At 45.8% G+C, this 13,432-nt stretch overlaps 1 protein-coding gene across 8 annotated transcripts in view; it reads right to left on the bottom strand.

Moving 5' to 3' along the window:
• ARMC8 (armadillo repeat containing 8) overlaps positions 1-13,432 on the bottom strand; it is a 78,808-nt gene that overhangs the window by 48,476 nt on the left and 16,900 nt on the right. For 3 of the 8 annotated variants that reach the window (XM_041004399.1, XM_041004388.1, XM_041004428.1), the window contains exons 2-9: positions 13,027-13,103; positions 12,243-12,314; positions 9,601-9,743; positions 9,421-9,518; positions 4,190-4,282; positions 2,049-2,129; positions 912-987; positions 723-813 (exon numbers count right to left, since the gene is read on the bottom strand). In XM_041004399.1, coding sequence (XP_040860333.1) covers positions 723-813; positions 912-987; positions 2,049-2,129; positions 4,190-4,282; positions 9,421-9,518; positions 9,601-9,743; positions 12,243-12,314; positions 13,027-13,103 — 731 coding nt within the window. Of the gene's footprint in view, positions 1-722; positions 814-911; positions 988-2,048; positions 2,130-4,189; positions 4,283-9,420; positions 9,519-9,600; positions 9,771-12,242; positions 12,315-13,026; positions 13,104-13,432 lie in introns of those variants that run through there. The other 5 variants (XM_041004378.1, XM_041004368.1, XM_041004409.1 and 2 more) reach the window with 3 other exon arrangements.

The following is a 13,432-nucleotide window of genomic DNA, read 5'->3' on the forward strand; positions in this document are numbered from 1 at the left end:
TACTCATGAACATGTATGTTAACATACTGGTAATTACCAAACATACATGAGCCAGGAATGTAAATTTTACATTATCTTACAGCATATCACGCATCTAAGACTGATTTTTGCTTGTTGCTTATCTAAACATAAAAAAGACATTCTCAGAAACCATCCCCTGCTTATTAATTTTCATTAATTCTAAATAAAGGATACAACAATTTTCTGTAGATGGGTCTCTGAAAAGATGAGAACTCCTGTTTTGCATACCATAAGTAACAGTAATCAATTCTGCAGCAATCCTTTGCAAAGAGTGAATGCCCCGAGCCACCTGCCTTCCACTGTCCCCGAGCCTGCGTTCAGGCTGGGCTCTACTTCCAACTGGACTTTCCTGCTACTGCGCGCCGTGGAGCAGCAGGCGGCGGCCCAGGCACTTAAGTTCCTTCCAGTGACATGGGAGACCTGGATGGAGCGCCAGGTTCTTGGCATTAGCCCTCCTCTGTCTTGGCTGCTGTCACATGTGGGGAGTGAACCAGTAGATGCAAGATTTTTGTCTGGTTCTCTGCCTTTCAAATGAGAAATTTAAAAACAGACTTCCATTTAGCAAGAAATGAGACAACCACATGACTTTCAAATTTCAAAACCACAGAACAAGAAGAACTGATGGTAAACAAATGGGCCATCCAGGAATTGTCCAAACTGGATGAAGCACTGCCCTCCTTCTGGACAGACTTGACCTGTACCATTTGGCTGCAGTGAGCTGCATCTCGATCGGCTTGTCCCTCTGCAACATCTTCACAAAGATCTGCGGCAGTAATTCTCCATCAACCAGCACTACAAGCAAGCACACAGACAGCAGGATCACACAGATGCTCTACATCGAGGAAGTTCCTAAATTCAATCTTGTAGCTGCATGGAACGTCTCCGCCTACCGTTAACCAGGGTCATCGACACCTGGGGGTTTTCAAAGGCTAAAACAGAGAAGCACTTCAATGCCTGCATTCGAACCTGTAACAATAAAAGGAAAACGCACTTATTTAATTTTCAAATGTAATTTTAATGTCTCAGAATCTAAACTCTTCCCCTGAAAAAATAACCATGTAAATCTGCTTAAAATGCTAAAAAGAAGGATCAACAAAACAATAATATTTGTGTTATGTGAAGAGTACAGTGTAAAGAATTATACAAAAATTAAAATCAATTCTGAAGTAATAGAAAAGAAAAAAAGGGGCCCAGCACGATAGTCTAATGGCTAAAGTCTTCACCTTCCACACGCCGGGATCCCATATGGACACCAGTTCTAGTCCAGCTGCTCTACTTCCTGTCCAGCTCCCTGCCTGTGGCCTGGGAAAGCAGTCAAGGACAGCCCAAAGCCTTGGGACCCTGCACCTGTGTGGGAGACCCGGAAGAAGTTCCTGGCTCCTGGCTTTGGATCGGCTCAGATCCACCTGTTGCAACTACTTGGGGAGTGAATCCACAGACAGATCTTTCTTTCTGTCTCTACTCTGCAAATCTGACTTTCCAATTTAAAAAAATAAATCTTAAAAAAGAAAAAGAAAAAGAAAAGAAAAAAGTAGCAAAAAAAAGAAAGAAAGAAAGAAAGAAAAAAGAAGTACAGTGCTTCAGTGTTGCTGGGGGTGTGGTACTCAGTCACTGTGGAGGTCAGTATGGAGAGTGCTAAGACAGCCCAGCTGGGTCAGTGACCTAGCATATGACCCAGCCATCCCTCTTCCGGGACTACATCCACAGGCAGTGGAATGTGCACCTGAGAAAGTGACCCGCAATCCTACAATGGTGAAGACCCGGAGACAACCCACCAAAAGGACAGCTAAAGAAACTGTGGTACTCAGCCATCAGAAAGAATGAAATTCTATTTGTAACAAAATGGTTCCAACTAGAGACCATTATGCTCAGAGAAATAAGTCAAACCCAAAAGAACAAATATATATCGTCTCTGAAATTGGGCAACCTTCACGTAAACTACAAGATCAACAGATAGGTATATAAAAATGTATATACGTATACTCACCTAGGAAGCACACTATGAAGCCATAGTCACAACATCTTACCTTATAGGAGAGTGAGGTTAGCAGGTGAGCGATATTCTGAACTGCACCATGGTTAAATAAAATTGTTTGATGATCTGGCCCCTGTAGGAAAAGAGAATACAAGAATACATTAACAACAATAAAGATTAATCTCAATAAAACTGTACTGGGGCTGGAAACATGGCTTAAAGGGTTAAGCCACTGCCTATGACAGCAAACTATAAGGGTACCACTTTGATGACCAGCTGCTCCACTTCTGATCCAGATCACTGCTAGCGTGCCTGGGAAAGCAGCACAGGAGGGCCCTACACCCATGTAGGAGCCCAGGATAAAATTACTAGTTTCTGGTTTAGTCCTGATACAGTCCCAGCCATTGCAGCCATTTGAGAAGTGAACCAACAGATGGAAGATCTCTGGTTCTGGGGCCCAAGCAGCCCTCTCTTCAGGAGGATAACAGCCAGGCTAATCACAAATGAGCAGTCTTAGGGTAAGAGCCCCTAAACATTCTATGTACCATGAACTGTTCCTTAACACTAAGTAAGCAATGTTTCTCTTAATTTCCATGTTTTTCATGTTTTTTTAAATGATTTGCTTTATTTTGATTTGTGAGTTTTTCTTTATTATTTTCCATTATACATTTTTATAGAACAGCCAACTCCCTTTTTTTCCTCCCTCCCTCTTCCAGTTATTTTTAAAGTTACAGAGACAGAAGGAGAGAAAGAAATCTACCTGCTGTTTACTCATGAATGGGGCTGGGCTAGCCCAAACCCAGCATCTTCGCACAGGTCTCATCGTGGGTGTGGTGGCCCAAGCACTGGACCATTCTCCACTGCTTTCTCAGATCATTAGCAGGGAACTAGATCAGAAGTGGAGCAGCCGGGACTCAAACTGGCACCCTCACGAGATGCTGGCACCACAGGTAGAGGCTTCATACATTATGCCATGGAATGGGTCCTTAATTTTTTATTATTCAAAGAGTTACAGACAGACAAGGAGATACAGGGATTCTCCATCCACTGGTTCACTTCTCAGATAACTACAGTGGCCAGTGCTGGACCAGCTGAAGCCAAGAACGTCATTCTGGTCTCTGATGGGGAGCAGGGGCCAAACAATTGGGCCGTCTTATGCCATTTTCCCTAGGCCATTGGCAGTGAGCTGGACTGCTAGTGAAGCAGCTGGCTACAACTGTACCCATAAGGAATGCCAGAGTTACAGGAAGTGGCTTTACATGCCATGCCACAATTTTAGTCCTTAATTTATTTTTAATCACTATAAAGTAGTTCAGAGTTGAATGATTCAAACCTATCTATTTTAGAGTTTTTAATGTCTGTTATAAACAATGTCTAGCTGGACATATCTGAAGCTGCAGCCCAGTGCAGATCCCCACTATCAGCCTACGTTCCCAGTACACAACGGCTCAATGTACTACTGCATGCCTACTCAAAATGGTAGAAACCATATGAAGAACTATACTTTAGTAATGATATAAAGGAATTAGGCGGGGGTGGGGGGGAATTGGGGAGGGGATAAGGGAAATCCCAGGAGCCTATGGAACTGTATCATAAAATGATAATAGTAATAACAAATATAAATGTTAAAAAAAAACAAAATGGTAGAAATCAATCTTTGCATCTTGATATTAATTAAAAATACTGAAGTTCTCAGAGCAAAGGTATGTTTTGTTTTTGTTTTGTTCTTTTAAGGGCAGGTGGGAGGGAGGAGAGAAAGAGAGAGTGAGAGAGAGAGCGAGATTCCCAGGAATTCAAACCAGATTCCCCAATGACATGAGTGATCAGTGCTGCCTTCCAACGTCCACGTTAGGAGGCAGCGGAATTCGGGAGCCAGAGTTGGGTACCAAACCCAGGCTTTCCAATGCGGCTGACCATCCACACCAGACACTGATTTTAGGCCTTTTCCTCTCAACTCATCCAGGAACCTTCAGTTATACATGCTTGCTATGGGCACGCAGCAGGCACTGCCCTAAAGGCTGCAGGATCCCTGGCTTAGTCATCGCTAAGGCAGTGACGAAGCCAGGAATGTGGGAGCCAAGATAAAGCGTGGTCTCCCGCACTCGGACCCAGTGGGTGGAAATTCTCTCTCAAATAAACCAAGGCTTTTTTTTAAATGGATTTGAGAATATAAAGATTCGCTCTGGTTCTTACTTTGCAGCAGTGTGAGAAGATCTGACAGATGTACTCCTGGGTGTAGCGAGACCTGCTGAGCAGAGCCATGAGGTGTGGTATCACTGTGGCATCCTGCAGGGGGAGAGAAGGAAAGCACAGCAACGGACACTTAGGTACCACTTGCACAGCTGACAACAACACCATAAGCAGGTGCACAGTCGCTCATCACAAGGACAGCATGTCGGGTCTCTCTGAGGAATAGAAAAAAACAAAAGCAACCTGGCCAACCAAATCATCTAGACAAGGAGAGGGAAGTGGTTTCAGTTTTCATCCTTCATAACAAAATGAGGGCAAAAATTCTCAAAGTAGCATATTTCCACAATACAAACATTTCAATAGGAATTGACAGAAACTAGTTCTAAAATCAAAATATGACTAGTACAATGCACAATAAGTAGCTGAAAAGGAAGAATTCTTACATAAAAATACACTTGGTGATTTTCATCTATGAGATATCACTGTAGCCATCAATAACTATTACAATCATTGATGACTGAAGTCAGCTGTCTCCGTCTGCACTAATCCAACATGGTTAGCCACTGAGCCAGAGCCCCCTCGGCGGGGCTTTCTGGTGGGTAACTCTACCAGAGCCTACTGCTGACACTTGGCAACATACATGACAGTTCAGGAAAAAACAATCAACCCACCCTGCTAGAGTTTGTCAAGAAGAGTATTTAGAAGACAAAAGAAATTAAAGTTGAAAGGAAATTTGGCATGCACCATAAATGGAAAAGGAGACAGTTCAAGTTTCTTAGTCTATCCCAAATGCTATCATAAATCCGACCACAAATCCTAGACTTGCCTTCTCAAACAGGTGTGTGTGTGCACATTCTTGCAACTTCAGGATAGAACCTAAGGGCCCATTGTGGTAGCCCAGAGGCTAAGCCCTTGCTTTGCACCCACTGGGATCCCATGTGGTACCCTAGCTGCTCGACATCACATCCAGCTCCGTTTGTGGCCTGTGAAAGCAGCAGAGGATGTCCAAGGCCTTGGGACCATGTACCTGCGTGGGAGACCCAGAGGATGCTCCTAGTGTGTGGCTTTGGATTGGCTCAGCTCCAGCCATTGTGGCCACTTGGGGAGTGAACCAGCAGACAGAAGATCTTTCTGTCTCTCCTCTTAGGATAGGACCCAAGAGCCTGCCTTCTAATCAGCTCCCCAAAGGGGTTGATGCTAGCTCACTGTGCTACTTCCCTCACAGAAGGTGATGGGGGCAAGGAAGGAAATTAGAACAACTTAGAAAACCTCAAAGAATGTCATTACTAAACGCGTAAGGTAAAACAAGATAAGGGATGAGAACGTCAACTGAGGGCAGCGTAGTTTCACCAGCAGACAACAGAGAATCCTGGAGAAGCTAAGGGAATAGCAAGTAAAAAGGCCAGTTTAAAAAGGCTTCCATTTTGCTGTTCTCCACTCTTCCCTCATTCTCAATCTTTATCAATTCTTTTCACAATGTCCCCTTCTCAGCTATGTCTCTATGTCTGCACTCACAGATGATTGCACTAGGCAAAGAACGGTTACATAACTGCCCAAACTTACCAACTGGAAACCCCACCCTCCTCTGCCTGGACCACTCTGTCCCTGTTCCAGTACCAGAGCTACTGTCAACGTATGACCTCTACACAGCTCAACTGGAGTCAGTTAATTACAATGAAACATTATTTTTTTCTCTCAGTTAGACCCCTCCATCCAACATTCTACCTCCAGTGCCTCTAAGGTATAAATGTTTCAAGGCACAAAAATGGCATGTTTCGTAATCTAGATGATTTCACTGTCTAAATGTAACCTCGTTTTCCTAATGTAACAGGACTAGGGTGAGCATAGGACAGGTGCTTGAGGGTGGAGTCACCCAGGCAGGCAGCATGTGCTGGCCCGGGCACATGGGTAGAGATTCCCAGGGGCAGGCCCAGACTGAGTCCCAGCTGCAGGCATGTGTGCTATAAACCAGTGCAGAGAAGATCTCTTTATCTGTTTGGCTAGTCTTCAAATAAACATTTTTAAGTTGGCCAAAACCAAAGTTTTCCAAACTGTGTACCATGATCCAGTAGAGGGACATGGGCCAGGCTGGGAACTAAGGAGGCAGGAATTAAAACAGCTACTAGCGTCAATTTCCCCCAGTCCAACAGAAGTGGGGGGGGGGGGGACTTCCAGGGGAAAGACAGGGGACTGATTGGTTTAATCCCTATTAACATGAAAACATGACTGACCGAAAAAACAGACTATTATTTTTTTTCTTTTAAAAAAAATTAATTTTTATTGGAAAGTCAGATGTGCAGAGAGGAAGATCTTCTGTCTGCTGGTTCACTCCCCAACTGGTCACAATGGCTGGAGCTGAGCTGATCCAAAGCCAGGAACCAGGAGCTCTTCCGGGTCTCCCACACAGGTGCAGGTTCCCAACGCCATGGGCCGTCCTTGACTGCTTTCCCAGGCCACAAGCAGGGAGCCGGAGGGAAGTGGGGCTGCAGGGATTAGAACCGGTGCCCAAATGGGATCCCAGTGTGTGCAAGGCGAGGAATTTAACTGCTAGGCTATGCACTGAGCCCCAGACTATTATTTTCTAAAAGTGCTACAGAATTCTTAGACCAAGATAACTAGTTTTAAATAAGCAGTTCTCAAACCAGAAGGATCTGAGTTACCCAGAAACTTGCTAAAAATGCATATTCTCGGCGCCACCCCATAATCAGTGCATCAGCATCTTAAAAGTGCCCAGGTAACGGACACACGCTGAGGTCTGAGCATGCAGTCTGTGCATTCATGAGGCATCACTCCCTGAAAAATGGCTCATGCAATTCTGAAGTATAAAGTCCACAGAGCTCATGTCTTCCCTGCCATGGGCTTATGTATCTGTGTAGGAAGCAGAGGCCATTCTCTATGCTTTCTTGCCTGCGCCTCCCAACTACTTAACTACAGTTTGATTTGGGATCAGAGCCCTGATTCATGTGGATCCGATCTGGCAGGTTTTTTCAGAGTGTGTTTGTGACCTCAGAGAAGCACAGCCAGCATTAGAGTGAGACAAGAGAATAAAATCAGAGGGGATCATGCCTGCGCAATTGTGCTTTGGGTCTTCTGCAGGACTTACATTCAATCACACATGTAGATACTAAAGCAATGTACAGTTCTTACAGTAAAAGCAGATAACATTGTTTCAAAAATATTAGCTTAGATAATTTTCATTAAGAAAATTCTATGTAATCAACAGAAAAAAAAAAATCCTTCATAATCCCTGAGGCCTAAAAAAATTTGAGACAAAGAGAAAGGAGACAGCAAGAGGCAGCCAAAGCTGTACCTGCTAGACTACTTTTCAGTGCCCATCAGGACTGGCTGAGGATGGAGCAGCGAGGGGAGCCAGGGCCATCCACGTACCCCAAAGCAGGGACACCACCTTCACTACCTGAGCCATCACCGCAATCTCCCAGGCTTCAAACTGGTGGGAAGCTGGAATCACAAGCTTAAACTGGGAATCCAATCCAGGCATTTCCACACAGGCAACCTAACTGTGAGGTGGAAAGTGCTCACACTGCTGAGGCTTTGAAAACCACTGGTTGGTGCTGACACAGCCAGTTAATCTTCCACCTGTGGTGCTAGTGTACCATGTGGGTACCAGGAGTGCCAGCTGCTTCACTTCCAAGCCAACTCCCTGACCATGTGCCTGGGAAAGCAGCAATAGATGCGCCCCTGCACCCGCCTGGGAGACCTAAAGGAAGCACCTGGCTTCTGGCTTTGGATTGGCCATTGGAGAATGACCAAGTGGATGGAAGATCCGTCTCTCTCTCTGTCACACACACACACACACACACACACCTGCTTGGTGTTGTAATTAAGTCCCTGCTTGGGACACTGGCATCCCTTTGCCTGCAATTTCAAGCTCCTTCTAACGCACACTTTAGGAACAAGCGGAGAGATGACAGTCCAGGGACTAAGCCCCGCCCCCTCCAGCAGAGCCCCAGCTGGAGCTCCAGGCGACTCCACTCCACGTAACCAGCCCTGGCCGCTGCGGGCCTCTGGACAGTGAACCAGCAGATTAAAAATCTTCCACTCTCTCTCTGTCGCTCCCTTTCTTTCTGTCAATGTGCCTTTCAAATAAAGACATAAATAAATCTTAAAAACACAACGCTGCTATTGGTAGCATTATCTAAAAAGCAAAGGAAAACAAAAGAAGAGAGAAAACTACGGACTGGTTCCAAGCATCTTTGGTTTTGCATAGATGCTAGGCTGCCCTGAGCCCCAGCAGCTACTTCAGCTCCAGCAGCGACTCTCAGCTGCAGTTCCAAAGGCTGTGGTCCTCACGACACTGGCTCCTCCTCGGGCACTGCGGCCCTTCACATACATCCTTCCTAGAACAGCTGTCTCCATTCCTACTTCACAAAATAGGATCCATTTTTCAAGACCCAAACCAAATTCTAGCTTCTCTACGGTTTATTCTGCTCACCTTTAACCTAAAGTGAGCAGACTGTCTCACCTGTTCAGCCCAGATCTTCATCCCTGACTTGCACATATAAAGGAAGTGACCATAAATTCCTCAAGATCTGACATGACACTTAGAAAATCTGATATATGTCAATAAGCAAGAAAATATGAGGACATTTTAAAAACTCAATGGAAAATGGAACTGAAAATTAATTTATTCTGGAGGAAAAAGTTTGTGGAATCCATGCCGTTTTCTTTTTTTTTTTTTTTTTTAACTTTTACTGGGAAGGTCAGATATATAGAGAGGAGGACAGAGAGGAAGATCTTCCATCTGCTGATTCACTCTCCACGCAGTTGCAACAGCTAGAGCTGAGCCGATCTGAAGCCAGGAGCCAGGAGCCTCTGCTATGTCTCCTACACGGGTGCAGGGTCCCAAGGCTTTGGGCCATCCTCGACTGACTTCCCAGGCCACGAGCAGAGAGCATGATGGGAAGCAGGGCTGCAGGGATTAGAAATGGCAGCCATATGAGATCCCGGGTGTACAAGGCAAGGACTTGCACCACTAGGCTACTGTGCTGGGCCCTGCAGTTTTCTCCTAAGAAAAATTTTCCAGGACCTTTTTGAAACCTCCTCCATGCACTGATGGTGAACATTTTTGCACGAAAGGCAAACTTATTTTTTACTACATTTCCCATGACTTTTTGAAATGTCCACTTCTTGAGACTCGTCTATACAACAGTACAATGAGTTGGAGAGGCTGAGCGAGTCAGGGTAGCTTGCGACCCCGACCCCCGCCAACTCACAGTGTACAGGAGCTCCTCGGGAGTGACGGCGCTGGTGAGGATGGTGCGCAGGCATCGCAGGCAAGCTTCGATGAACTTCAGGTCAGGCGACAGCAGGCCTAGCAACAGAGACTAGATCTGAGATTCAGCGCTCCAACCACTCCCCTTAACTGCCTGAGCTACAAAGGCTTCCCCACGTACCTTGCAGTAGGGCGGGGATAATGTGGCAGTCCAGGAGAGACTTGACATTGTTTTCAGTACCCATGGCGAGGCTTCCCAACACCACTGCACATTCTGTTTTCAGTTCTGTGCTGGAGGCTTCTTGCTGAAGCAAGTACAACAATCTAAAAGGAAGGGGCTTGATGAACAGACTACAACACAACAGTGAGTTAGTGTGACAAAGCCACCGGATGCAAAATGGTTATCAATACACCCCATGTGCAACAAGTAAGGCTGCAGAGCTGGCCCCATGGCACAGTGCATTAAGCCTCCGCCTGCGATGCTGGCAATCCACATGGGCAGTGCTTCATGTCTGATCCAGCTCATGCTCATATGCCTAGGAAAGCAGCAGAATGTGGCCCAAATGCTTGTGCCTCTGTGCTCCCACTGGAGACCAGGAAGAAGCTCCAGGCTCATGGCTCCAGCCTAGCTTGGCTGAAGCCCTCTGGGAGTGAACCAGCACGTGGTTCACAATCTCTGTCTTTCTCTCTCTCTTTCTTTGTAAATCCACCTCTCTCCTTCTCTCTCTGTCAATCTGCCTTTTAAATAAAAATATTTTTTTTAAATTCAGGTTGGGGTCAGTGCTGTGGCATAGCCAGCTAATCCTCCGTCTGCAGCACCAGCACCCCAAATGAACACGGGTTCAAGTCCCAGCTACTCCACTTCTAATCCAGCTCCCTGCTTATGACCTGGGAAAGCACCAGAGAACAGCCCAAGTCCTTGGGACCCTGCACCTACATGGGAGACGTGAAAAGCTCCTGGCTTCAGATCAGCTCAGTGCCAATGCTGCAGTCATTTGGGGAGCTAACCAGCTAACCAGCTGAAGGAAGACAGTTCTCTTTCCTTTCCTTCCCATCTAGCTCCCTGCCTGTGGCCCGGGAAAGCAGTCGAGGATGGCCCAAAGCCTTGGGACCCTGCACCCATGAAGGAGACCTGGAAGAAGTTCCTGGCTCCTGGCTTCAGATCAGCTCTGGCCATTGTGGCCACCTGGGGAGTGAATCAGCAGATGGAAGATCTTTCTGTCTCTCCTTCTCTCTGTAAATCTGACTTTGTAATAAAAATAAACAAATCTTTTTAAAAATTTTTTAAAAAGGACTAATGTGAATGATTTGGGGAAATGATTGTTCATGTCACATACAAATTCAAAGAAGAAACAATGAAAGGGAAATCCGGGAAAGATTTTTTCATATTGAACAAAGAGAGCAGAATCTCAGAGCTTATGAAAGCTCTCAGGCTGCAGGCTGTCCGCACAGAGCAGAAACAGCAGTCTATGCCACGCCCCGGGTCTCCTCAGCAGGCAAGTGCTGACGGCTTGTTTCTCAATCTGTATTCACCTTACTGATTTGAAAGGCAGAGTGAGGGCAAGAGAGAGCTCTCCACCAGCCACTTCACATGTGCCACAGCTGTGACTGAGCAAGGCCAGAGCTAGCAGCTGAGAACTTAATCCAGGCCTTGTGTGTGGAAGGATGGCAGGGACCCAAGGGCGCGAGCCATGGCTTGCTGCCTCCATGTGAGCAGGAAGCTGCAACTAAGGGTAGAACTAGCATTGAAGCCAGGCCTGGACACGGACACCTCAGCAGTGTTCACACTAGCACTGAAGCCAGGCCTGGACACAGACACCTCAGCAGTGTTCAGACCAGGAGGCCAATGCGTGCTCCGCTCCCAGAGCCTAACCAACTAGCAAGGGACACTGCATCCTCACCAGGAATGCTCCCAGTGCAGAGCCCAGCCTGGACGCATTCCTTAGATTCCTTGTGCAGTTCTTCAACCAAGGGCAGCTGCTCTTCTACAGGCCACTTGAGCGATCAGATAATCCCATTTCCACTCCACTCAGCTAACACCCTAACCCTGCACAATGTACGACCATCTCCCTTTAGGTTCCGTGAAGCACTATCAAATACTGAATGCCAATTTCCTAAGAAATGTTGGTGAGCAGAACTAGCACTGTGGCATGAAGGGTCAAGCAGCTGCTTGGGTAACACATGCCCCTGTCCGGGCTCCCTGCAGGGCGCGTGGAGAGCAGCAAGCCATGGTCGGAGGCTCGGCCCACTACGCACACAGATCTGGATGGAGGGCCTGGTGCCTTGGCCTGTCCAGCCCCGGCTGCTGCACCCACTGCAGGGGGAACTAGCAGATGCAAAACCATCCTTCTCTCCCTGCCTATCAACTAAAATAGTCTTTTAAGAGAAAAAAAGGCTTGTGAGAGAAGTATGGTTACTGAATATATATTCAAGGTCATGATGTCAAAAACATTAAAACCTTCAATCCAATGTCAAGAAATTAAGTTACAATGTTAATTTTAAAAACATCAAACCCTAAAAATCAGTTATTTTTAGTAAGAACTAAAAGCCAAACATAATTTTTTTTCTTTAAACTCTTAAAATTTAAACACAAAACTTAAAACCTTAAAACAAAACTGGAAAGGTTCTAAGGAGATGTGGAAGAAGTGTCAGACTTCTTGCAGGGCAAGCGAGCTGAATCTAAAAAGCACTAACATATCCACACCCTCATTTAGAAAACATTTCAAAGACAGGATAAACAACATGGAAAAACCACAACGTGTGCGTGAGGACAAAGCGCCCAGGGCAGCCTGGCTGGCACAGCAAGGAGGGGTCATCGCACACCTGGGAACGGCTCCCAGCACGATGAGGTTGGCTTTCTGCTTGTTGTTCCCAATGACAGCATTCTTCATGTCTCTGAATGAGAAAAGAGATAAAGGTAAAAACACGTGGCGACAACACTGGGAAAAAGTCAAAGATCAACCAACTGCACCTTCTAATGTAACACCTTAGACTGGCATGTTAGTGACAACGTAAAAAAATTCTTTTGCATCTGAGGTTCTAAGTAACACGTGGACTATAGAACAGGGCAATGTAAAGGACTGGCCAGACGACCAATACGCTCAAGGGGAGGCAACTCCTCTACAATGGGTCTGAGTTCTGCATGTCCGAAGGAATACAGCCCCCCTGGCACTCCACCTGGCACGGGGAGTATAACCAACCCAGCCTGAGAACACATCTAACAAGATCACACTGCTCATTTTTCCCTTTTTCTCATTCCCTCAGGACTATCACCTTTTTAGATTTATTTATTTTTATTTGAACGACAGATTTACAGAAAGAAAGACAAAGATCTTTCTTCCTCCAGCTCACTCCCCAAATGGCTGCAACACTGAGCCGATCTGGAGACAGGAACCAACCCTGGAGAACGAAGCACGGCTCGCCAACAGGCAACTCGTTACAGGAAAACATTACAAGTCATGAATGTCAAATAGTTTTTTCAAAAAAAAAAAAAACAAATGAGAGAAAAAAGTTGTAATCCTACATTTCCTGAATTGCAGCATTTGGAAAATTAAAACATGAAAACAAACAAGATTTTCTAGGAGACCTCTGAACACACGCTACTTACATGACACCTTGTAGCACTTTCTGGGGATCAGGGTCAAATAGCCTGTCAACATAGTGGCGACTGCTCGCTGTCACTTCCTAGAGTGGGAGAGAAATGAGGACATGTGAAGCCACCTAAGTCACAGGCTCACAGCATCACCCACAGTCTCAAGCAACAATATGATTCAGATTTCTACAAATACTTGCTATTTGCCTCCTCAGAACACGGGACACTTAAGCAGGTGATTTTTCTCACACACACCAGAACAACCGCAAACTCAATGTCCAGTGTAAGACACCCCAAATCAGTATTTTTCTAATAATACCTGATTTTGAAGGTAAAAATGTCCATGGGACACTCTTCAAATTGCAGTGTGTTGAAACTGACAGGATTTACAAAATTCAAATCATTGCCTAAGCACAGGATA

This window comes from Ochotona curzoniae, unplaced genomic scaffold, assembly GCF_017591425.1.
Source record: "Ochotona curzoniae isolate NIBS_2020 unplaced genomic scaffold, NIBS_Ocur_1.0 contig_1302, whole genome shotgun sequence".
Classification (NCBI taxonomy): Eukaryota; Metazoa; Chordata; class Mammalia; order Lagomorpha; family Ochotonidae; genus Ochotona; species Ochotona curzoniae.